The following is a 23,692-nucleotide window of genomic DNA, read 5'->3' as shown; positions in this document are numbered from 1 at the left end:
CGGATAATATCGAAAACGATTTTTTACGGATTCCAAGACGCATGTTTCATTACAAGTGATACCAGTAGGTTAGATTAATGAAACTGATTCTTACGTTTGAGATTCCGAAGGATCCCACTTGAACAGCTATAAATGCTGGTTCTTTGTAATTACATCTATTCAAGACACCCCTCACCTATAGACAAAGTGCTTAGAATTTTTCACAAATTTATTAATTTGAATAATATCAATGTTAGACAGTCCGGGTTCGCTGAAGGTATACCAACCGAGATGCTTCGACCTCAGCCTGGCGAAAACTGAACACAGGAAGAGAAAGTGGCTAGATCGGTCGACTTCTTCCAAACAACTTTGACAGCTTGTGCTTGATAAAATCTTTAGTCTCCAGTGACACTCGCCAGTAAAATATATCTAGAAAATCAATAAATAGCCAGGATGAATCTAAAAATCACAAGGAAATTGTCTGCCATACTAGCTTTACTAGACATCTTCCGGAAACATTAAATCAGAAAGCATAATACCTCGAAACGCAAAGATAACAAGATGTGAAAATCCCTACAGGGTCACTCTAACAACAACAACATCAATGCATACCCCAAGCGACAATCACTCTAGCAGGCCATCAACACAAATTACAACAAAAAAGTAGCGTCGAGTGGCGGGTGTTCTTATCCGCAATTTCATTTTATTTTACTTTTTTGTTATTATTGTTTTTAATTGCTGTTTTTTCCTTTTCTTTATATGTACAGAATTGTACATACATACATATCTACATATGTAGTTTACGCTCCACAATCGTTGCTACCATTTACAAATCGCTGGAGCTCAGCCGCGCGCCATCGCTTAGCATACAAATATCGCAGCCAGTTAGCGCGTCGCTGCCGGTCGGGAATGGCGTAAAATTATTTTTGTTGTAAAAAGTACAAAATGTCAAAATAGTTCTGAGTTCTTTTGTTTCTTTTTTCCACTTCTCTCCGTGTGAATTGAGTTGTTCAAAAATTTGCAATTTCACCAACAGTTGGTGTTCTACACACGTTCCACGCGGCAACGCCAATCTATTTTGTATGGGCATGAAGTAAACAAACGGCTGGAGAAAGAAAGTGAAATAGCCAAAAAGCTGAAAAATCGCATTTTAAGCAAAAAGTTTTAAAAATAAATTTAAACAAAAAACTAAAAAAGAAATTTAATCAAAACTATATACGGAAAGTAAAAAATGGCATCTTGGCGAGCTGCAACTTTGTTCTTCTTCTTATTCACGCTGTTAAGTTTTGAATTCGTCTCACCTTGGATGAATTTCAACAGTTATGTGTCGAAGAAACGCACCGATTTGAAAAAACGTTGTCCGAATGTGAGTTTCTTTTTTGTACTTGAGTAACTAAAGTGATATCAGCAACGCGGGTGTGTGTGTGTGTGTGTGCGTTTTTGTTTTCGACGGAAACTGTGAGCAAAAAATATATACTATTATCAGTATTTCCTGTGGTATGCGAAGCATGCATGAATAATTTTAAAGCAGACTTAAGTTATATGCACGTACGAGTACGAGTAGGAGTATATGGATATTCATGCATAAATTAAAAAAAAGAAACATTTTTTTTACTCTATTTATTTATCAGTTGTGAGCAAAAAAATTGTGAATTAATAATATATTCCAATAGCAATTAATATGTTTTATCGGTTCAAATATGCATATTAAAAGATATGCATTCAAATATATGAACACAGATATGTTTTCAGCAGCAGATTTTGCATATGCCGAAATAATTCTGAAAATATAAATTCCAGCTAATAATTTTTTGCAATAAATTTGTATATGCAGTGACCAACATCTCTATAAATAATAGCTAAACTTTTACTAACCGTAATTCAGTTGAAATCGACTTACTCCGGTGATGTAATATTTATTTGGTTAACCACAAGCTTGTTTGTTATTACGCTAAGGTCATAGTGGCGTGATATACTAAGGAATTGTGCAAGGAAAGAAAACTGAAAAATATTAAAAATATATAAGAATCAGAATTCTTTTTGTCAAAACACGCAAGTTAATATCAGTTTGGCAAATACCTCCCTTCCGCATTTTTGCACTTTATTCAATGCTTTATAAAAAGTGTATAACAGTGATCGTATTTAGTTTCCATCTAGACGGCAACTTCATAATAACCCCCTCGTAGAAGCCCTCCTCCTTATTTGTGATGAACTCTGACAGCCACTTTTCACAACCCTCTTTTGAGTTCAACTACACCACCAAGGGCGTTCGCCATGGACATCAACAGGTGGTAATCACTTGGCGCTAAGTCCGGACTATATGGTGTATGCGATAAAACCTCCCATCCGAGCTCCCGTAGCTTCTCAAAAGCCATCAACGAAGTCTGTGGTTTGGCGTTGTCCTGATGGAACACTACACCCTTCCTGTTGGTCAATTCTGGACTCTTCTGGTCGATCGCCTACTTCAAGCGGTCCAGTTGATCGCAGTAGATGGTAGAATTAAGCGTCTGGCCATAGTCTGGATCATAGTCTATCCCACCAAACACACAGCAAAACCTTCCTGGCCGTCAATCCCGGCTTGGCCACTGTTTGGGACGATTCACCTGCCTTCGACCACGACCATTTTCGCTTGATATTGTCGTATGTGATCAATTTTTTATCACCAGTCACCAGCCGCTTCAAAACTGGGTCGAGTTCGTTCCGTTTCAGCAGCATATCGCAGTCTAACTCGATGTTTTCCATGATTTGATCGGTATTCGCCGTTACAGATCTTCCGCCGGCTGGCCTATCCATGGTGTCGTTTTCACCCGCTCTGAATCGTCGAAACCATTTCTCCGCAGTTCGAAGTTATAGAGTACCACTCCCCAAAACACCATCCATCTCACTGATCGTATCTTTAGCGGATATGCCTTTAACGAAGGAAAACCTTAAAATAACGCGAATTTCGGCGTTAGTGAACTCCATGTTTACACGTATATAACTGTTGAACGCAATATCCAAACTAATCATGCATAGCTTCGTTTTGTAGGTTATATCAAAACCTTTCAAGGGTGTACAGTATTGCCAGATACGGGCTCTGTAGGGCTTTATACATATTCTTTATACCTATGAAAGTACAGTCGATGTAGCAGTTTTCGACGGTTTTCAAGCCTAAATCAGCCGATACTGCTGCAATTTGACATCGAAATTCGTACGAATTTCTTTAATCGTCGCTGGCTTTTTGGCACAGACCATAGCTACGTCAGCTCCACAGGAAATAGTCTAACGGCGTCAAATCGCACGACCGAGGCGGCAAATTGACTGAGCCATTTCGTGAGATAACACGTTCACCAAATTTGGTTTCCAATAAATCGATTGTAACATTCGCTGTGTGGCTTGTGACGCCGTCCTGTTGGAACCACATATTGTCCAAGTCCATATAATCCAATTCGGTAAAAAAATATTCGGCTATCATTGAGCGGTAGCGATTCCTATTCACAGTAACGTGCCGTACGTCTTGATCATCACGGAAGAAGTACGGCGCAAGTTCGGGATGCAATGGTGACTCATGGAGTTCTTGTGGATTGCTGCCTGACCAATAAAGCATACTTTGCTTATTGACGAAGCCATTCAGCCAGAAATGAGCCTCATCGCTGAAGATGACTTTTCGATGAAAATCCGAATCATTTTCAAGTTGTTCCTCAGCCCAATTCATAAACATACGACGATTCTGGTGGTCAAGCGACTTCAGTTCTTGCGTCAATTTGATCTTGTAAGGATGTAGGCCGAAAAATTCACCACAACGATATCAAAGAGACATGATTTGGATCTTTCTCAATTAATGCGCTAGCGGCAGCAATATTTATTTCATTTCGGGAACATTTTGTACTGTGCCTGTGGATTCAAATTATTCCACTAGATGCTCAATTGTGGATCGGACAGGGCGATTATGACGACTATAAATTGGACGTAGCGTTCTTAAAGTTGAGCCACTGACTCCGAATTTCGGTAGAAAATTTTAATCACTTCGACTCGTTGTTGGACCATGGACCTTTCCATGATGAAGTGGCAAACCTTACTGAAGAGAAGTATCAAAAGAGCGAGCAAAAATATGTCGTCGTTTGCTGTCCCTATCGGTCTACTTTCCAGTGTCCCATTTGAAAAACCCTTTATTATGCACGAGAATTTCGAAAGGGATGTAATATTGGCGGCTCTTTTCGTTTTTGATTGACTTCAATATGCGATTACTGATTGAAATGAAAAGAAGAAAGGCATGTAGTTGTTCGAGCGAGATAAAATGATCCACAAATAGTCTGGAGGAGATTATATCAGAGTACAGTTCTTGGCTGGTTTTAATTTGGACTTCGTTTTGTATGGTCAATATTCTTAATTTAAATGAACACAAAATCATAAAAAAATATAACATTTCGTTGATTTTTGTGTAGGTCTAGATACTAGCCTTTAAAAATATTGAATTCGAAACGCTACTATAACCTCCTCTAGCATATTGTGTACAACCAAAATCAAAATTTCAACTACTTCCAAAAGCTTTTACCCAAACAATAACCGATGCAATGAATTGGCAATTAATCACATAAATCATAAGATTGGTGCCAAATGGCACATTCAATTAAAGTATGCAAATTTTGCGCTGCATTTTCGATTTTGTTCTAAATAATTTACATTCCACAATGTGAAACACTCCTACCATACAAATTTGCCAAAGTAACGATTTGTCTACATTTGTTTTTGGTGGTGGATCACCTGTCGTTTCTTTTTGCTGTTTTGCAAACAAACTAGATCACAGCGACGTGCTAGGCAACTGGCGACTGTCGATCGCGCATCACTTGCCGGGCGAGAGATGCCGTTGGCAATACAGACATATGTGCTTGTGTGTGTGTGTGTTTGTAAGCGATGTCAAGCGGCCACTGAAACAGAAAATAGCAATTCCAAATAATTCCAAATATACACTTTCTTTTCTGCACTTGGCAGTACGCCCAAACATGCCACACACACACATAATCCGCTCACTCCCCTCTGCGCCAAAGCTGCGCGCCGCGTACTAATCTGGATGGATGGTGGCACACACACATGGATGGATGGATGGATGGTTGAATTGCTGATGCGGCTGCTGTTGTGACCGCATGCGCTCGCATTCTAAATACCTTTGGCTTGAGCGACAGCTACTATCACAACAACGACAACAACGAAGTCTACCACGCCAGTAGAGTAATGCAAAAAACAAAAATAGAAAATTTTAATGTAAATACGTTTTTCATCAAATGGAATCTCATCAATATGCGGCACACGCGACATTGCACATTTATCAGAATGACGGAAAAGAAACGAGCGCGCGCAGACGCGCAAATCGCTGCTGCTGTTTACCACCGCCAACTTGGTCAAGCCAAGTCAAGCGCCAGCATCTATGTGATTGTTGTTGTAGTTTCTGTATGTATGTATGTGCGCGCGCGCATGCGTTGGGCGACGTCCCGTTTTGGCCGCACCAAAAAATCAATCACACTTTCTAAGTGGCCAAGTCTGAGCGCGCGACGCTCTCAAGATAGCCTCCGAATTCATGGCCACGGCCTACGGAATGCCAACGCGTTTGCGCATTCGAAATGTGATCCATTTTGTTGAATTCCTTCAGCTGTTGTTGTTGTTGTTGCTATTGTCGCCAGCAAAAAAAAAATGCACTCATCAACTTGTCTACTTGAAAATTCTAGTGGGCGTTGGATAATTGCCATTTTTTAATGTTCATAAGTGAAATGCAGCGAAAGAAAAAGTAATGAAGATACGTTTGACGGGAGGCAGTAAATACCCTTTACACTTTTGCTTTTAGACAAATTTTTGTTTTAGGAGCGGTCATCTAAATTTCAATAATCTTCATATCTTCCAAAGTCATTAATAAACTCCATTCTCATCTTCGTCTTGAGGAGCTAAATCTATTATTCATCGTCTCAAAAAACCTTTTTACTTTCTCTAGATGAGTAATGGAACTTGATTTTCATCGTACTGGTTTGGAAAGACAGCTTCAATTCCCTCTCCGTGCAATTTACTGTTCTCTTCATTCAGCAGTAGAAGAACCGGTCCGCCTATAAGTATGATCCTAACTTAAGGTACTCAGGTTTTGTGTTCTTCTCACAAATTTCTCCGCCTCTACCTCTCTTTCGTATCATAATTACGTCTCGGTTTCTTTTTATATACTCCACGACGTACCCCTCTTTGTACAATGTCTTTCTGAGATTTTGCTATTTGGATTTTCAGTGAATGAATCTGTTGTATAAATCTATAAAACTGAGCCAGCATTCGTTATCTTCAAGAGGACGGAGTCTGTTGTATCTCTAATGGAACTACATTCGAGCATCTTCACCCAGTGTCCATTTTTCATGAGACTTTTCAATCCGAGACTTAAGATGCCTGGTCGGAAATACCAATCGAACTTCCTCACAATAAAACTATCTTTTTAGATAGTCCATAACAAACACAGGCCCCAAAGCCTCCACAGAGCGTCCGATTCATATTTGTTACTTTACTTAGACCTTGTAATAAGACGTCAATTTCGGGACCTACTAAGGTCCATCTTGTTAAACCGAAATTACTTCGCAGACTCAAATAAGGAAAAGCATCCATAGCTGGACAATCATATGAAACAAATATTGTAATATCTTTACATGGTCTTTAACTGATTATATATTTATTTCCGTTAATTTTTTTATTTAGCATATTAATATTAAAATTTTTTCATTGCAGGTTCGTGCCATACGCAATTTTGATCTCGAGTCCATGATGGGATTCTGGTATGTAGTCCAGTATTATGCATCGACAGAAGAGTTACCAGAATATGCCTGCATGCAAAGCGATTTTACCTTCTCCGCCGAGGATCAACATGTAAGTACTAAATACTGAGACCATATATCAAAGCTTTTTACTAATATTTTTCAAGACAATTGCGACTTGACTGATATTATACGACAAAGGAAGGTTTTAAACCCTATTTGAAGCATTGTTGGTTTTTATTGATTAATTAAAACAATATAAAAAATAAATTAAGTCATTTAACAAATTGTCTACTTTAATGTGTATAAAGAAAAATGCTAACTGACTCAATTAAGCGCTTTTGAAAGCTGCTATTCTACAAAGAGAAATGATTGACGCCTATTTTTGGAAAAAAACTCATCCCTTTCACTTTAAAATATCTTATATTTACCTTAATTTTAATATAAGAGGTCATTAATTCATGCTTCCAGTGCAAACTCAATTATTAATTATTATTCAATTAAGTTTTTATTGTACACACTGATTTCTTAGATTTCTTGACTACACTTTCTTTAAATTTTAGCTCTTTAATCGTGAAAATATATTTATATGCATAGAAAGAAGTATATTTACACTATTTTTAGTGGCGCTAAAAGAGATAATGATCGGCCTTCATTTGAGCGAAAATAGTTCAAGTACGCAACAAGCTAAATATATATGTATGTATGACAAATGAGAATGAATTCATATATATATATATATAGATACAATAAGTTAATGCTGTGAATTTTAAATCCAAAATTATTTAATACGAATTTTTATTTCAATTATCTAATACACAAATATTTTTTATATAATTCGATTTTTTTCCTTTTAGATAACCATGAATTTCAGTTACATTTTCGCCGAAGATCCATTACGTGAAAAATTACAAGGCAACATTACCTGGTTCATACCGGATTTCGAAACGCCAGCGCACTGGATGCACACCGAGGATATTTGTAAGCAAAACTATTATTAAATAATAATATTAAAGATATAGTATATAAGGATACTTCCAAATAGAATAGCAAATATAGATACTATGTTCTTAAGCCGAATTGAAATGAAATTCTTGAAAAATAAATTATTTCATATAATACTTTCAAAAAACCATTCCTATTAAGTGCTAATCAGCTTCTCAAGCAATTTTCTTATAAAATGTGAGATTATGAACACCTCCCGATATAATGTGTTCTTTGTGAAATTATATTATTTTGAAACATTTCATCATTTTATGCATTAATTATATAAATATTTATCCCTTTTTCTACAAAGTACTAATTCAATATTTTTTTTTTCACACAGATGAGGGCATCTACAATACTTACGTCATCGATACGGACTACAAATCGTGGAGCCTAATAATGCATTGTGCAGAAAAGAAAAAATCACCGCGTTATTTATCGGCGTTGTTGTTGTCGCGAGAACCGCAACTGGGCGATAACGTTATAAACTTCTTGAGGTATTTTTAATTTATGCTTTATTCGTATATTTTTATAAAAATAGTAAATAATTTTTTGTATTAAAATGTGGGTAATTATGTCATAACACACATATAATGTAGATATCTTTCATTTATAACATTAAAATTATTATTAAATCCATAACCTGCTTCATTTTTTAGAGAAAAGCTACCACGCTACGATATTGACTTGTCGTTTATGTTTCCGATTAATCAGACGTGCCTACATTTAATGGAATCGGTCAATGATGATCCTCTTGCCTATATACTAAACGAAGAGAAGGAGTCAGAGAAGGAGAATAAGGTCAAACTTATGTTAAAAACCTGAGCCATACTTCTTAAGAAGATTTGTGTATAATACTAAAAATATACGTAGACATAAAAGTATTCAATAAATATTATAATTAATTTAGGATTCAATTATTGCATAAATGTATTAGTAGAGCAAAAAATATGTATATATACAGCTTTATAAACATTGATGTGTAGTGTCCGTATAAAAGTTTTTTAATCCAAAGGGTTCATTTGTGGAATATTGAAGTAGTCTATAAAGTGCTCCTTTCTGAAGTAGTATTGAGCCAACTCATATCTATACAACAGCCTTGTATGATCAAAACTCTTGTTTTTAACGATCACCAACACTGTTCGTGTACTCGGAAAAATGTCAGGAAGATCCAAACAATTAATTAGTTAGTGTAAATTTCACATGAATATGAGAAAAATTGTAATAAATTGAATAATATATATTTTTGATACCATAAATAAGTTTAATAATAATAAAACTGAAATAAAATAACAAAATCTACTAACACTGCGCCACACAGCATATAAATACAACTTTCAAAGTCTATAACTGACAGCTGGAATGTTGTCATAACTTTTTCTGAAATTATGCACATAATTGCAAAATAATGTAATTTGTTTAAATCGATAAATGTTTTTTTTTTGCAAAAAAATCAGTTTTGGTTATTATATCTACAAATTTTTATATCTCTTTCTCAAATCCATAATTCCTCAATTCACAAAATAATCAGTTTGACATTACATTGCAAATGGCAATACTGTCGTTGTGGTGAATAAGGAACGAGAAAATAAAAATGGCTCCGATACATAAAAGCAGTAAACCTCGCCAAAAATAATTTTCTTTTTAAAACAACTTAAAATCAGTTTAAGTGAATAAATCTATGTGGAAAAGTTAAATGATATTGCATAAAATTATTAACAAGTATTTTGCGGGCGAAAAATACGTGTTTTGTTTGTTTTAAAGTGATATAAATTTCGTGTGCTCTCACTGTCTGTCCCACAAAGAAAAGCACGTAAAGGTACGGTGGCACAGTGAACACGAATGTGAAAGCAAATTGAAAATATTTGTAAATTTTTGTGCAACTGTTGGTTATTTATTGCACAAATAGAATCTCGTTGTTGGAAAATAGATCACGTATCAATGTGAATGTATATAATTAGTGTGCAAAGCATAATTGAGCGGTTCTATGGTTTTATTGCTTTCGGTCGAGTCCATTGATTGGGTGGCTGGAGAGAAAAAAGTGGTAGTGTTTTTGGATGAGGGGAAAATCTTATTGGGGGGAGCCATTGAAATCGCGCCGAAAGGAAACTACATGAAATTACAACAAAAACACTTTTGACGTTTTATGTTGTGTTTACTGGACGTCGAGGTGAAAATAAAATAATTCAATTGTGGTGAATTAAAACGCGGCTATCATGCGCCGCCTGCATAAATATAAAAGAAAACAAAAACAAAAAACCTGTTTAACATTTATTGAACTTTAAAAACATGCATAATTATATAAAGAAACATGCACATGCATAATGAATTCAATAGTTATTTACTTCAAAAACGTGCATTGTATTGTGACTTGTATCAACCCTTGAAATTAAGAAAAAAAACTTAAGCTATGTGAATTATGTACACTTTCAAAACGTCGGCGAACCAAACTTAGCAAATAATTATTAAACAAAAAAATTGAAATAAAAAAGTTCAAGCTGTTCCATAACTTCAAGTTCAAATGCAAAATAACAACCCTACATACAAAAAATAGTTAAATTTGTACAATACACAAACAACGTCGCCATCTGACACCATAATTGATTAACTAACAAAAATATAATGTCTCGTTGGGGCAAAAATATAGTTGTCCCTTTGGACGTACTTTGCAAAGGTGAGGAAAGTACCAATCGTCCAACTGTGGCACGCTCCGTCGGTACGGTTGGTAAATGGGGCAAAATAGGCTTTACATCCACCCGTACCTATGCTTTAGCTGCATTATCACCAGCCGTAGCAGCGGCAGCTGCCGCCGCGGCTGCAGCAGCAAGTCCTGCTCAAAGTCCAGCATCGTTGCTTGACGATGACATGTCACCATCTGTACCGGAACCCCCAAAACCTAAGAAATTTTTTAAATCACGTAATACGGCGCCGCCTGAAGTGATTGCACAAATAATACAGAATATGCCTAGAACGCCGGCCTCGCCTATACGTGAAAGTTTTTCGGCTGGAACTTCAAATGCCGGTTCAATTGGTACTCCTGTGCGTGAACCAATTAAATTGAAATTACCAAAAGCAAATTCCGGCGAGCGTAAAAAGAAATCGCCGAAGAAAGCAGTTGCAAAGCAAACACCGGCGTTGGAGGATGATAATGTCACTGGGGATATTGCTACGTTAGGTTCCAGTAAGCCGGTTAGCGAAACTAAGCAGAAAAAGAAGAAAGAGGAGAAGAAATTAAAGCCCGAAGCAACTCCTTCGCGTGTTACTGCCCGTGCGCGCAAAGTGGTTAACTACTGTGAGGATGATGAAGATGAACGCATACCAACGCCACAAAAGGATATCATATATCCGAAAAATAAATCTGTTAAATCAGATGATACTGGCGTAACTAATACGGAGGATAGCTTAAAAAGTGGTGCGACTCCTACTGATCCAGATCTTCCACCTCCTGCAGCACCCGCACCACCAACAACTGTAAATGCGACATTGCTTGGAAGCGTAGCACCAACATCGACGACAGTCGCAACTAGTTACACACCTAAGACACCTGAACACCCACCAATAGTGTTGCGAATTTCCAAGGTAATTTGTTTATAAAATATAGTTTATTTACCAAATGTGTGCTAAAAACGAAATAAGTGAACAAAAAAGATTATACAAAGTAGATACGAGCAGCTCTCGATAGTTAATTTGTCCTCTAAACCCCCTTCCCCTTGTTAAGCAGCAGGGGAGATTTTTTAACTCACCACTATTCACAATAGATGTTGTTCTAATTCTCTGTATGAAACAACACTAAAAAAGAACAAAAAATACCACTCAAAGTGAACTTAAGAAAAACAACCACAAAAGAAAACACGAACGAAGTGTAACAACAAAAGATGTAAAAAACGCGCGCATTTTTTGTCACCGCGTTAGTTGTCTTCAGTAAAACGATAACTTTTTAATGTGAATAAATAGTAGTAATTTTTTTTTAACTTTGTTTTTGTATATAAAATTATCCAATTGTACTTTGAAGTTTTATATAGTGCAATAATTTAAAAAAAAAAAAAAAAACAAATTCTTTACATTTCAGGGTACCTCTCGATTGGTGAGTACGGATAGTGAAGAACAACCTTTGAGCAATAATATCTCATCCCCACATCAACTCTACGATACCGAGCCATTGAAATCTCGCCAAGCCTCTACAGAAGAAGTTCCTTCCACGCACACGTCGTCGGTATACAGTACGCCAAAGATCATTGTAAAACCACTGCGACCGCCATCTCCCGATCCAGTGTTGCCGCCGCCGCCGCCTACACTTCCCGCGCCTCAAACTGGCAACGTATCGCAACAAAACTCTGAAGATCCATCCGAAATTAATTACTCAACAGTGAAGATTTCACCGGATAAACCGCCTAAGGAACGATTAAAACTTATAATCAAAACAGACGTGATACGCAACGCCATAAAAGCAGCCGAGGCAGCCAAAGCTGCTGCAGCAGCACAGAAAGCCGCAGCCGCCGCTGAGTCGGGTAGTACCTCTGGTGGTGAACGCGAGAAGAAACAGAAAAGTAAAAAACATAAACATTTGAAACACGCCGCTTTAGAACAAGCCAATATTGCTGCGACAGGCAGTGAATTTAAAACGCCGTCTCCGCATCTGGCATTTAGTGCACACATAGAACAACATCAACAGCCAACGTCCATAGGACGTACTGTCATTTCTCCTCCTGCTCTTTCGGAACGTGATTTTGACTCACAATCCTCTGTACTGGGCAGCATTTCATCTAAAGGCAACAGTACACCACAGCTATTGGCGCAAGCGGTGCACGAAGAGAGTTGTGTGATACATAGTCGTGGTTCGAGTGTTATAACCAGCGATTTAGAAACGAGTCAGCATTCCTCATTGGTAGCGCCACCATCCGATATAGAATCACGTTTAGAATCTATGATGATGGACGGTGAAGTGAGTCAACGAGCAACGAATTTGGTGGAAGAGCCATTACAGGAAGATATATTAGCCGTACTGCGTGGCGACGAAAGTCTGCAGTCTGTCGCTGCAGTTAATCAAGAGTTCGAAGAACCCAAAGTAAACGGCGTAGCCGAGCCGATGGATGTTCCAGATATAGAAACAGCGACAGAACTTCAAAGAGAAGACGTCGAACAACAAAGTACAACAAAACGACGTGTCACACGAGGGAGAGGTCGAGGTGCGAGAGCAAACTATGCGGAAGATGATGACGAAAGTAGCCAATCGCCACAGAAAACACAACCGGTTACAACAACCAGAACACGAGGACGCAAACCAGCTGCTACTGTGGCGTCTGCTGCCGTTGGTGAGGAGACTACTAAACGTCCAACTAGAGGACGACCAAAAAAGATAGCTGTTGTGACAGATGACGCCACGCCACCATCCGACAGCGATGCATCACCTGAAAAAGATGTCACGGAATCGGTCAACGTACCTACAGCAGAGGTTGCATTACACCAAACCAACGATAGTATTGAGACACCGGCAATCGCTGCGGCACCCGTCACTCGTCGTGGTCGCCAACCACGTAACATTGGCAACAATAATAATGTAAATAATAACAATAACAATATTAACAAAATAGCCGCCAGTCTGTCAGCGAAAGCAGGTGCCGCCGAAGAGGCAGCCGCAGCAGCAACCAAAAGTGGTGCCGCCAGTACATCACCACTCACTGGCAGCACGCCACCTGCGCCGCGTAGTTATGGCAGAAAGCGTAAGAATCAACAAGTGACGCAAGTACTACAGCCATCGGCCGAAGAACTGGAGGAACAACAACACGGCACACCCGCTAAAATAGCCAACATAGACTACCACGACTCGGCCGCATCAAATGATTTGAACACTTGCATTTCACCACAGTTATCCGCGCAACTGCAAACCGCCTCATTGACACCAACACTGGAACTGCATGACAACAACTCCAATTCCAATTCGCTTACCCGTCCAGCAAGTGCAACACCGTCATCGCCGCCACGGCGTGACTACAAAGTCAAAGACAAATTCAAACGTACACTAACACTAGACAATCAAGTAAATTGCAATGCAGTCGTCGAATCGCCAACAGCTGGACTCTTGGCCGAACATGTTGTGTACGGTGTCTGCAATGAAGCAGCGACAGGTGCAAATGGCGAAGAGGAGCAACAGCGTGGTTCTGTAAAACTTGTGATCTCTAAGAAAAAAGGCAGCATATTTAAGAGCCGCGCACTTGTGCCACCCGATCAGACCGAGCAATCGGCGGCTTCTAAACGGCATCTCTACAAACATAGTTGGGATGCCGAAGCGAATGGCAGTCACACGAACAACGCGAACGCATCACCACTGCAAAAGAGCGAAACACTTGCACCGACTGCGGCAACGCGCACAGCGGCCGATGCGATTTTCGATGACTTCAGTGAGGACCTCAGTCCAAACGCGATATCGCGTGATAATAGTCCCGCTATTGGCAAGCTTACACGAGTAACGAAAGCCAACAATGCGCAAATACGCTCCAACAGCCCCTATGATATGGATATAGATGCGCCGAGCGATTCGGTGACGAGTGTGAAAGTGGATCGCAAGGCTAAAGGCTTCTACACAGTTGTGCGCAATGTGAAGACGGCGCATCAAATACAGGAAATCGGTGAATATCAAGAGATGGATGACGATGTCGAGTACATATTGGATGCGCTGCAACCACATAATCCAACGCCGACGCGGTGCTTGTCCGCACTGCAACTAGCGTCCAAGTGTATGATACCCACGTTTCGTATGCACGTGCGCGCACATGGCGTGGTTACCAAGTTTTTCAAGGTAAGCTATAAACGAATCTCCGAATATTTTTTTGATTCCAAAAAACGGTATGTAAAACTAATTTTCTTAAACTCGTTCACTCAACAGGCGCTTTCTGATGCAAATATGGACCAGAGTTTAGGTCTCTGTACATCTGCAATTATGTTTATACTCTCACAAGAGGGTCTAAATATGGATCTCGATCGCGACTCGTTAGAGCTGATGATGAATTTACTCGAGTCGGAAATTGTAGCAGCACCTTCGGATCGCGCTACCTACGAACGTAATCGTCAAAAGGTGCGTGAACTCTGCGAGGAAATAAAGGCGCAAGGCAAAGCGGCTCACCTCAATGTGGACACACTCACAGTCGGCACACTGGCCATGGAAACGCTGCTATCGTTGACTTCAAAACGTGCAGGCGATTGGTTTAAAGAAGAGCTGCGCTCACTTGGCGGTCTCGAACATATCATCAAAACTATTTCGGACAATTGTCGGCCGGTAATTGATTGCAATAACGGCACTACGCATATACAATGGTCACAATCGTTACTCGACAATATGCAAACGGTGGAGCGTTGTATGCGTGTGCTGGAGAATGTGACGCAATTGAATGAGGAGAACCAACGGTATGTGTTGACCTATGGTCAAGGAGAGGCGGTACATACACTATGCTCACTATTTACACTCTGCGATCGTGAGATAATGCGCCATGTAGCCGAGTCCAGCGAGCTTTCTGCCAAAGATAGTCCCGGTGTGGTAATGCGCGAACTCCTCTTCCCACTACTCAAAGTACTCATCAATTTAACGCACACATTCAATCCGACCAAAGCATTGGGTGCTGAAATGTTGGGTCAACGCATTGCTGTCATTGAGACCAGCTTCCGCCTGTTGCTGCAGGCGCCCAACTACATTCCTGAACGTTGTGTCTTTGAGCTGAGTATTCTGGTGAGTAAAGGCATTGCATTGGCTTCCTTATTGGTTAATTTAATATTTTTTGTTGGATATCCATAGGTGCTGCTGTTGCTTATCAACCTAACCATGTATACGATACCTAATCGTGTGGCGATAATGAGACTTTATGCGCCACCCGAATATAGTAGTCATCAACATAATAAGGTGACTGCCGTGCAAGCTGTGATCGAGTATTTCTATAGATGCGAGGAATTGGCCAGGTAATTAATGCATGTTTTTAATGTTGATTGAAAATTTAAATAACTATATTTATTTATTATTTTCCAATAGATTGGTCGAGAAGAATACAGATGCCATTTTGGATAGTACAGATAAAAATAAGAAGAAACAGGAGGAGGTGGATGAAACTGTAAATAACTGTAAGTATACAGCTACCTTTTTTGTTAGGGTTCCGGGTTGCAGGATGTAAGAAATTAAAATTATAAATTAATAAAAAAATAATAGAAATCAAAGATAATAAAATAAAAAGAAAAATAAAATAATAAAATAAAAAAATTAAAATAATAAATTTAAAAAAAATAATAGAAATAATAAATTTAAAAAAATAAAAAAAAAATAATAAATTAAAATAATAAAAAAAATTAAAATAATAAAATTAAAGAAAAAAATAATAAAATTTAAAAATAAAAAATATATAAAACTAAAGTAATAAAATAAAAAAGTAAATAAAATAAAAAAAAATAAAAATATTAATAAAAAAAAATTCAAATTAAAACATAACTTATCTTAAAAAAAATTAAAAATATATAAAATAAAATTAAAAAAATACATATTAAAATAAAATTAAATTAAAAAAAAATCAAATTATAATCATAACCTAAAATTTACAGTGTTGAAGAACTCTGGTCATCACATGGAGCACACCATCAAGGGCAGTTATGCTGCTCTGCTAATCGGTCACATAATCACGGACAATGAGGAGTACGAAACGCTAGTTCGTAGACATTTACGCGGAAATGGATTCAAAGAAATTGTTAGTGTGCTGGAGAAATACTATACATTCATGGATCTGACTTGTGTAAGTACTTCTATATATTTATTTTATTTTTTTATGTTTTATTTTTAATTTTTTATTATTATTATTATTATTTTTAATTTTTTTATTTTTATTTTTTTTAACTTTTTTTTTTTGACTTTTTTTTTTAACTTTTTTTTTGATTTTTTTTTAACTTTTTTTTTGATTTTTTTTTTAAATTTTTTTTTTTAATTAATTAACACCATTTGATATTTTTCTTTCTAAATGCAGTCGGATGCCTCCGCAGTGGCGCACATTAAGTCGACAAAGAAATTAATTGACTACTTCAAGAAACGTGATTTGGTGTACGAAATGAACGAATCCGATGACTGTGCGCTTCCCCTAAACTTAGAAACACATCACGCTTCAACGTCGGCTAACAATATGACTAATGCTGATATTGATCTTATGGGCAATGGTGATAGTCCGACAATGACAGCAACACGTAGCGGCTCACAACGCGTTTATAAAAGCTACAGTCAAAGATAATCACTACGATCACTAGACAAATTTGTTTTACACCACAATAGTTGTTGTAGCACCATTTGTTGCATATAAATTTGGTTGCTGAAATTTGCACTTTACGCGAAATTACTACTTCTACTAAAATTCTAACAAAATATTTCAAACTATTAATTGCAATTTGGTTTTCTATTTTATCTTTTGGAGATAAAATTGTTCTTTTTTTACTATAAATAGTTTTAATATGCTCTAGAGTGTGTGCAAATTAGATGTATAATTTTAAAAGTTTTACTGCACAATCATTTAATTTAAATTTAATGTGTTTTTTTTTTTAAATAATGCATATTTTTCGTATATACTATATATATTTTTAATTACAAAAGTTATATGAATGTATCTATATATGTATGTATTTTAAGTAGTCGATAAGATAAACTAAAAGTCAAACGTATAAATTCAAATTATTTTTTCACATTTCTAAAACGACTATTATAATTTGCTTATAGTAAGTATTACATTTATACTCATTTATGTGCAAAGATAAGCTTTTGCTTTGTATATTATACATACATACATGCTATGTTACGTATAAGAAAGACACGAACAAACGGTTAATAGGATAACACTGAGGATTGGTTATATAAAAGTATAAATAAGTGTCTACCTTTCTAAAAAAAAAACACAAAAAACAAAAACAAAAAATTTAAAGTAACTGTATTCGTAACTCTAATTGTAATTGTATTTTTAAGCAATATTTCACTGTAAATAACTTAGAAATTGGATATTTCTGATTTTAATTTTACGCTAGTACGCACTTGTTGTTTGTGTGCGGCGAGTGTGTGAGTTATATATATTTACATACAAATAGACGGTTAGCGTTTGTTTTGTTAAAACATTCGTACATGTAGTTTAAATTATGTTGCGCAACTAATACGTATATATGTATGTTGTATGTTTGTGCGAAAATCGTGTGAGAAATTTTTAATGTTGTAATGTTGGCAAAAACAAAAAAAAAAAAAAACAGAAAAACACTACACTAAATCGCAAAAAAAAAATTAAAAAAAAAACACACAAAATTGATAAAATGCGTGGATTACAAAAGTGTGAAATGTGCGTTGGGCGCAACAATTTAGGCTACAAAAAGTAAACGATCGAAATTGGATATTTAGATTACAAAAAAAAAGAATCTTTAATATTTACATATGTGTATATTTAAAAAAACAAAACACAAATGAGCTGAGTGTACTAAAAGAGAAAATTCACACAAAATTAGTATTTAGAAATGGCAAAAATTCGAAAAAAAAATATAATTTCATAACTCATTAAACACAAATACATACATTTTTGGAACAAAACATACAATATATATAAATATAAATAAATATATTTATTTTATGTTTGAAATTTGGCATTCAAATATTTGCAAATGAAAGTGAAATAAATAAGATTGTTTATTTAAATAAAAGTGGGATGTTTTAAGCGCAAAGTCCTTTAGAAGCTGTATAGGAAATCTTGCGTATTCAAAGTACTGTGCAATTATTCCGTCCATATTAATACCACAAACTTCCTCAAGTGTATGGTGATTTGAGCTACTTCTTTGCAGGAACTTCTAACCAGCTACATTAACCCTAAGGAGTTAGTACAACATTTTTGATGTTAGCTGACAGAAAATCATGCTAAAGAACTTGAGGAGGACCTGAGCTATTTCTCCCGAGGAACTTCTAACCAGTTACAGTAATCTAAAAGAGTCTGAACAATGTGTTAGGTGATAGCTGTATGAAAATCAAAAGGTTGTTGAATTATTCCATCCATAGTAAACCCACAAACACTTGAGGAAGAATGACGACTTGAACACCATCTCCGAAGAAGCCTCTAACCACTTACAGTAACCTAAAGGAGTCAATTCAATGTGTTTGATGATAGCTGTGTTGAAAATCCTGCGTAATCGAAGGACCGTTTAATTATTCCGTTCATGAGGATTGCTAATACAAACACTAGAGAAAGGTAAATTGAAGTTGAGCACACATTCTCCGGAGGAACTTTTAACCAATATTAAAAGGAAATCTTATGATGTTTAACCTTAAATCTATTAACCGATTCCATGTTAAAAGAGTAATCCATTTCAAAACAACAAAGCGCACCCAATAATCAAAAGAGAAGCTCAGTCCGGAGCCCAGGGAAAGCCTCCATATCAAACCGCAAATAAAATGCATATATTTAGTTTTGGCTGTCTGTTGAAAGTGTCAATATATCAGTATAAATAATTAATCAATCATTGTTTATAAAATTTCGTTTACAAATTTATTCTTTTAACATTTCACTTAATAATTTTAATAAAAAACAACTTCAATGCTCGACATGTGGCAACCACACTTCATTTTGGAAATCAGCTGTGCGTCTTGGCATTTCATAACCCAAAAACGAAAGACAAGTGCACGCGAATTACAAGATTTACCGCTTTATAATTTTTTATAAAAATTATATGAAAAATAAAAGTTCAAAGAAAATAAACTTAAGATTTTTAGCATAAAGAACAAATATTGAAAATGGTGGAAGCGGGTCAAAATGTTGCGATCGATAACTTGGATAAGGACCAAATGAAAACAGTGAGTTTGCATAACTCCACACGATATTTCCTTAAAGCAGACAAATGAAATTTCATTTAATTTTCAAATTACAGTTCTCAGATTTTCTGATGTCCTACAATAAATTATCGGAAATGTGTTTCACAGATTGCGTGCGTGATTTTACTTCGCGTGTGGTCAAAGACAATGAGGTAATAAAGCAAATACACCGGCGCTACAACGCTTTTGTTTACTTTATTTAATTACTATTTCCAATTGGTAGGAACGCTGTGCACTCAATTGTATGGAGAAGTACCTGAAGATGAATCAACGTGTTTCGCAGCGTTTTCAAGAGTTCCAAATGATTGCCAATGAAAATGCCATAGCGATGGCACAGAAGTCTGGAAAACTGTAACGTGTTGTAAGGCAACGAACGATTCATTGGACGTTGAGCACAGTGAAATTGTGTAGAATATTTTTTCAAGACCTATAAGCATTTCCTCCGAAGCGTACATATGTGCATTTGTTAACTTCACTACCATTGTTTAATAAAAGGTAATTCGTTACTATTTTTGGAGTTTTAAAATCTTACTCCAACAAAAGAAGTTGCATTTTATATGCAAATATTTATAACAATAGTAGTCGTAGTAAAGTAGTTTTGTGTCGGGAAGAATTTCTAACCCTCATATAAAAAAAGTAATAATTTTTAGTCCTCAGTCCGCTCGTTGACTGTAATTTTTCAATTAAATAGTGAAAGTTCGTCTGACAGTACCTCAAGTAATAAGAATAACAGTATACGAAATACGTATTGTTAAGTGTAATTTTTTCAAGTAACAGTGAAAACAAATAGAAATCTTGACGGCTCTGCACAACTGCAAACAAATCCTTGAAGTGCGAATCATTTGCCCCTAGGGCAATGTAAAGTGTCGTGTGTCCGAAAGTATTTTGATTTATGAACTTTTACAATCAATATTTTTCCCAACTTATCTCGTAACCAAGACATTTAAAACACTCTTTAAACGCCGATCAACAACCATTTACCACGGCTACAAAAAATATGGAATAAAAATAACTTTGCTTGAGGCGATGTACGCCGTAGTTCACTGCCCTGATAAGCGGGCGCATGGTTTTTAAACTGCTTATTTGGCATTTTTATTTCCTTAATATTTCATATAATATAAATGATTTAAATTACTATTCGAAATCTTAAGAGAATGCGCAGTGGTTACATATAATTAATTCATTAATGATATCTTAGAGTTATGATAATATATTAGGATACGGACAAGTTGCGAACGCGTTTAACTAAATAATATTAGAAAAAGAAAAACATGAATACGAAAATTTATTTAAAAAAAATTTAAAATATGTGCAATACAATATTTCATATATGCTTTATGCACCTAAAATAATATAGATAAATATTGAGATTTTACCGTATTGTGATCAATTGGCGATTTAATTACTAATAACTTAATGCACATGTAACTTTTGGTAACTGCTGAATACTAAAGAAAAGTACTATTAACTAAGAATGCTTGCGCTTGGTAGAGCTGACTCGTTGTAGACTTCTTACGAAATGTGAAATGAATGAAAATTCACTAATATGGTGTTTTTTAATGTATAGAACCACTTTCACCCTGAAAACCGTCTGTCTCGCTTATTAATGCATACTCCAGAATCACACGTCCTTCCTTGTATCTAAAAATGCGGATTTCAATTAATTAATTAGCAATTAAATTGTTTGCAATATTTCAACTTACTTTTGTGCATCTTCAGTGGCGTATTCATACATCCAGCCTAATTTGGCATCGCAGCTCTTACACATTACATCGCGCACCATATGGCGACCCGTAAGCATTACACGCTCTTGGACATTACTAAAGGTCAGATTAACAACTCGCTTGAAAAGATACGCACGACCTGCGAAAAAAACATTAAACAAACAACAACAATGTAGTTAGTCAGTGGTGATAAGTAATCAGTGCAAGCAATCTCAGTCTGGCGCAAATGCCACGACTCGTGTGTGTGGTATTTCCTTATCACAAAAAAGATTTCACAGTTTAGCTTACCCGTTGCACCTGTAAATCGTGTACTTATCAATTGGCTGCGATTGGTAAGATTTGTCAGGCACTGTGCGCAATTGAACAGTTTCGAGCCGCCAATATGCTCGAGGAAAACACGGCCCATATTTAGTATATGTTAGACAATTGTTTTTTTTTTTTGTTTTCGTTCTTATATTACAGTTGGTTACTGTAAATCTTATTTTCTTATTTGTTTCACCACACAAATATATTGTAAAAAATATTTTCTGCACACAAATTCACAAGTTTTATCGTCTAAATGCGTTTGAGTCCACAAATGACTGCAGTGGTAATAGCAATTGGTTTCACAAGTCGTACTGCTTAATGCTGTTGAGAAACATAGAAAAATTGTGCCATATTAGGAAGAAAAGAATGCAATGATGAAATTTTATTCTTTGTTAGCGAATTTGGTAATTTCTCTCTTATATATTTACACTTTCTTTCTATGCATATTGCGCTATTTTAGCATATGTTCACTGCTGTTTTTTTACCTTTCAACGCGTGACTTTGATCAATTTCTACTACGTTTCAATTATCTATTTGACTTTCCCGATATTTTTTCTTCTCTCTGTGTCGTAATTTTCAAGTGCAATTTCAATTTATTTTGACTATTTTTTCATTCTCTTGTTTAGACAATAAAAGAACGGTAAATATTTTTGAAGTTGGCTGCAATTGAGTGAAGAGTTGCCGGAGGGGGTTAATTTTATTGGCAAAAATTGTTGCACTTGCAATTTAAACTTGGAAAACAATTTTTTTCTTTCGAAACAATTATTAAGATTTATTACATTTTTTCTTCTAATTATTATAATATAAATTATAATACATGCGAATCGTAGGCTGTACCGTAAAGTTTAATATTGTTCTACCTTAAAGCTTAAAAAGTACGTTCCGCTTGCAACCCTGCATTACGGCATTTCTCAAACTCAGTTGACAGATAAACAAACACAACAAACTTCACTTCTTTTTCTTTCTTTCCGGTTTAGGATTTTGTGCGGTGTGCTTGTTCTCGACTTCGAGCTAAGGCCAAATTTTCAAATAAATTCCAATTTTTGGCGACTTGCACCAATAATAATAATTAAAATACTTAATAACCATGTCTACAAAAGCTGAACTTGCTTGCGTCTACGCTGCTCTCGTTTTGGTTGATGATGATATCGCTGTCACCGTAAGTACCATTTTCGCTGATTGGAAATAAGTGCGCAAAAAACCATAATTAGAATCTGGAAATATTTCAACAATCCTTATGTATTTATCATGTTTTTTGCGCTGCACTTATGCTATTATGCCAATTAATTGAATGTGGACTAACATTTTGTTTTATTTATTTATATTTTCTTAGGGCGAGAAAATCTCGACCATCCTGAAGGCTGCCAATGTTGATGTTGAACCTTACTGGCCCGGTTTGTTCGCCAAGGCTTTGGAAGGTATCAATGTTAAGGACTTGATCACCAACATTGGATCCGGTGTCGGTGCTGCTGCCCCAGCTGGTGGTGCTGCCCCTGCTGGTGGAGATGCTGCTCCAGCTGAGGCCAAGAAGGAAGAGAAGAAGAAGGAGGAAGAACCAGAGGAATCCGACGATGACATGGGCTTCGGTCTCTTCGATTAAGTCTAAACGTTTTATAGTTTTTATAAAAAACTTTTAATGTGTCCTGTTGACGAAGTATAAAGGAAATTTTGTATACTACGTATACAAAACGTGATACAATTGTCTTCTTATTCAACCAAGTTGTTTATTCAATTCAACAAGTCTGTGTGCAGTTGGTAAAAATCATTATCGGTACACTATTATGCAGGGAGTTGAAAGAAATTAACAAAACTTTTTATGTGTTTTTGGTGTGAAAGCGTGTTCTTATGCAGTGAAATCATACTTTACAAGTTCTGTGGATGAATGTGTGTGTGCTGCAGTTGTTTTGAAGCCTTGGTTAGTACCAGTTTCGGTTGTCAATTTGTGTGTAGAGAGTTATCTGAAGAATTTAACGTAAGTATGAATACAAATGTGTACGTAATGATAGATGTTTTTTTCCTGTTTACAAGCATGTTTTTCTGTGTGTAAAAGATGCAACAACTTGACATGACTATTCTGGCGACAGAGTATAAAA

The 23,692-nt window shown here is 36.3% G+C and overlaps 5 protein-coding genes across 6 annotated transcripts in view; 4 read left to right on the top strand and 1 right to left on the bottom strand.

Moving 5' to 3' along the window:
• The window catches only part of LOC105209016 (uncharacterized), a 34,850-nt gene extending 26,212 nt beyond the window's left edge, over positions 1-8,638 (top strand). The window contains exons 1-5 of one of the 2 annotated variants that reach the window (XM_054231900.1): positions 811-1,345; positions 6,709-6,846; positions 7,592-7,715; positions 8,062-8,218; positions 8,381-8,638. In XM_054231900.1, coding sequence (XP_054087875.1) covers positions 1,211-1,345; positions 6,709-6,846; positions 7,592-7,715; positions 8,062-8,218; positions 8,381-8,546 — 720 coding nt within the window. In that variant the 5' untranslated portion in view covers positions 811-1,210 and the 3' untranslated portion in view covers positions 8,547-8,638. Of the gene's footprint in view, positions 1-810; positions 1,346-6,708; positions 6,847-7,591; positions 7,716-8,061; positions 8,219-8,380 lie in introns of those variants that run through there. The other variant, XM_054231901.1, reaches the window with a different exon arrangement.
• Positions 8,639-9,323: 685 nt separating this feature from the next.
• LOC105209015 (protein wings apart-like) lies at positions 9,324-17,846 on the top strand. Its single transcript, XM_011179156.3, has 7 exons — positions 9,324-11,300; positions 11,791-14,517; positions 14,605-15,441; positions 15,508-15,668; positions 15,739-15,827; positions 16,299-16,486; positions 16,715-17,846. The coding sequence occupies exons 1-7, from the start codon at positions 10,344-10,346 to the stop codon at positions 16,970-16,972; spliced, it is 5,217 nt and encodes a 1,738-aa protein (XP_011177458.2). The 5' UTR covers positions 9,324-10,343; the 3' UTR covers positions 16,973-17,846.
• A 1,494-nt stretch (positions 17,847-19,340) lies between these two features.
• LOC105209014 (mitochondrial import inner membrane translocase subunit Tim9) lies at positions 19,341-22,721 on the top strand. Its single transcript, XM_011179155.3, has 3 exons — positions 19,341-19,551; positions 19,626-19,721; positions 19,793-22,721. Exons 1-3 carry the CDS (start codon positions 19,492-19,494, stop codon positions 19,922-19,924), a joined length of 288 nt encoding a protein of 95 aa, XP_011177457.1. The 5' UTR covers positions 19,341-19,491; the 3' UTR covers positions 19,925-22,721.
• Positions 20,838-21,761, bottom strand: LOC105209009 (protein yippee). Its single transcript, XM_054231902.1, has 3 exons — positions 21,582-21,761; positions 21,273-21,432; positions 20,838-21,210 (listed from the first exon to the last, which is right to left on the bottom strand). The coding sequence occupies exons 1-3, from the start codon at positions 21,697-21,699 to the stop codon at positions 21,126-21,128; spliced, it is 363 nt and encodes a 120-aa protein (XP_054087877.1). The 5' UTR covers positions 21,700-21,761; the 3' UTR covers positions 20,838-21,125.
• Positions 22,548-23,298, top strand: LOC105209010 (60S acidic ribosomal protein P1). The gene is made up of 2 exons (XM_011179151.3): positions 22,548-22,758; positions 22,933-23,298. The coding sequence occupies exons 1-2, from the start codon at positions 22,687-22,689 to the stop codon at positions 23,197-23,199; spliced, it is 339 nt and encodes a 112-aa protein (XP_011177453.1). The 5' UTR covers positions 22,548-22,686; the 3' UTR covers positions 23,200-23,298.
• Positions 23,299-23,692: the final 394 nt, after the last annotated feature.

The sequence above is a fragment of the Zeugodacus cucurbitae genome, chromosome 5 (genome assembly GCF_028554725.1).
Source record: "Zeugodacus cucurbitae isolate PBARC_wt_2022May chromosome 5, idZeuCucr1.2, whole genome shotgun sequence".
Taxonomy (NCBI): domain Eukaryota; kingdom Metazoa; phylum Arthropoda; class Insecta; order Diptera; family Tephritidae; genus Zeugodacus; species Zeugodacus cucurbitae.
The sequence above is the reverse complement of the archived record's forward strand: the minus strand, read 5'-3'. Positions and strand labels throughout refer to the sequence as shown.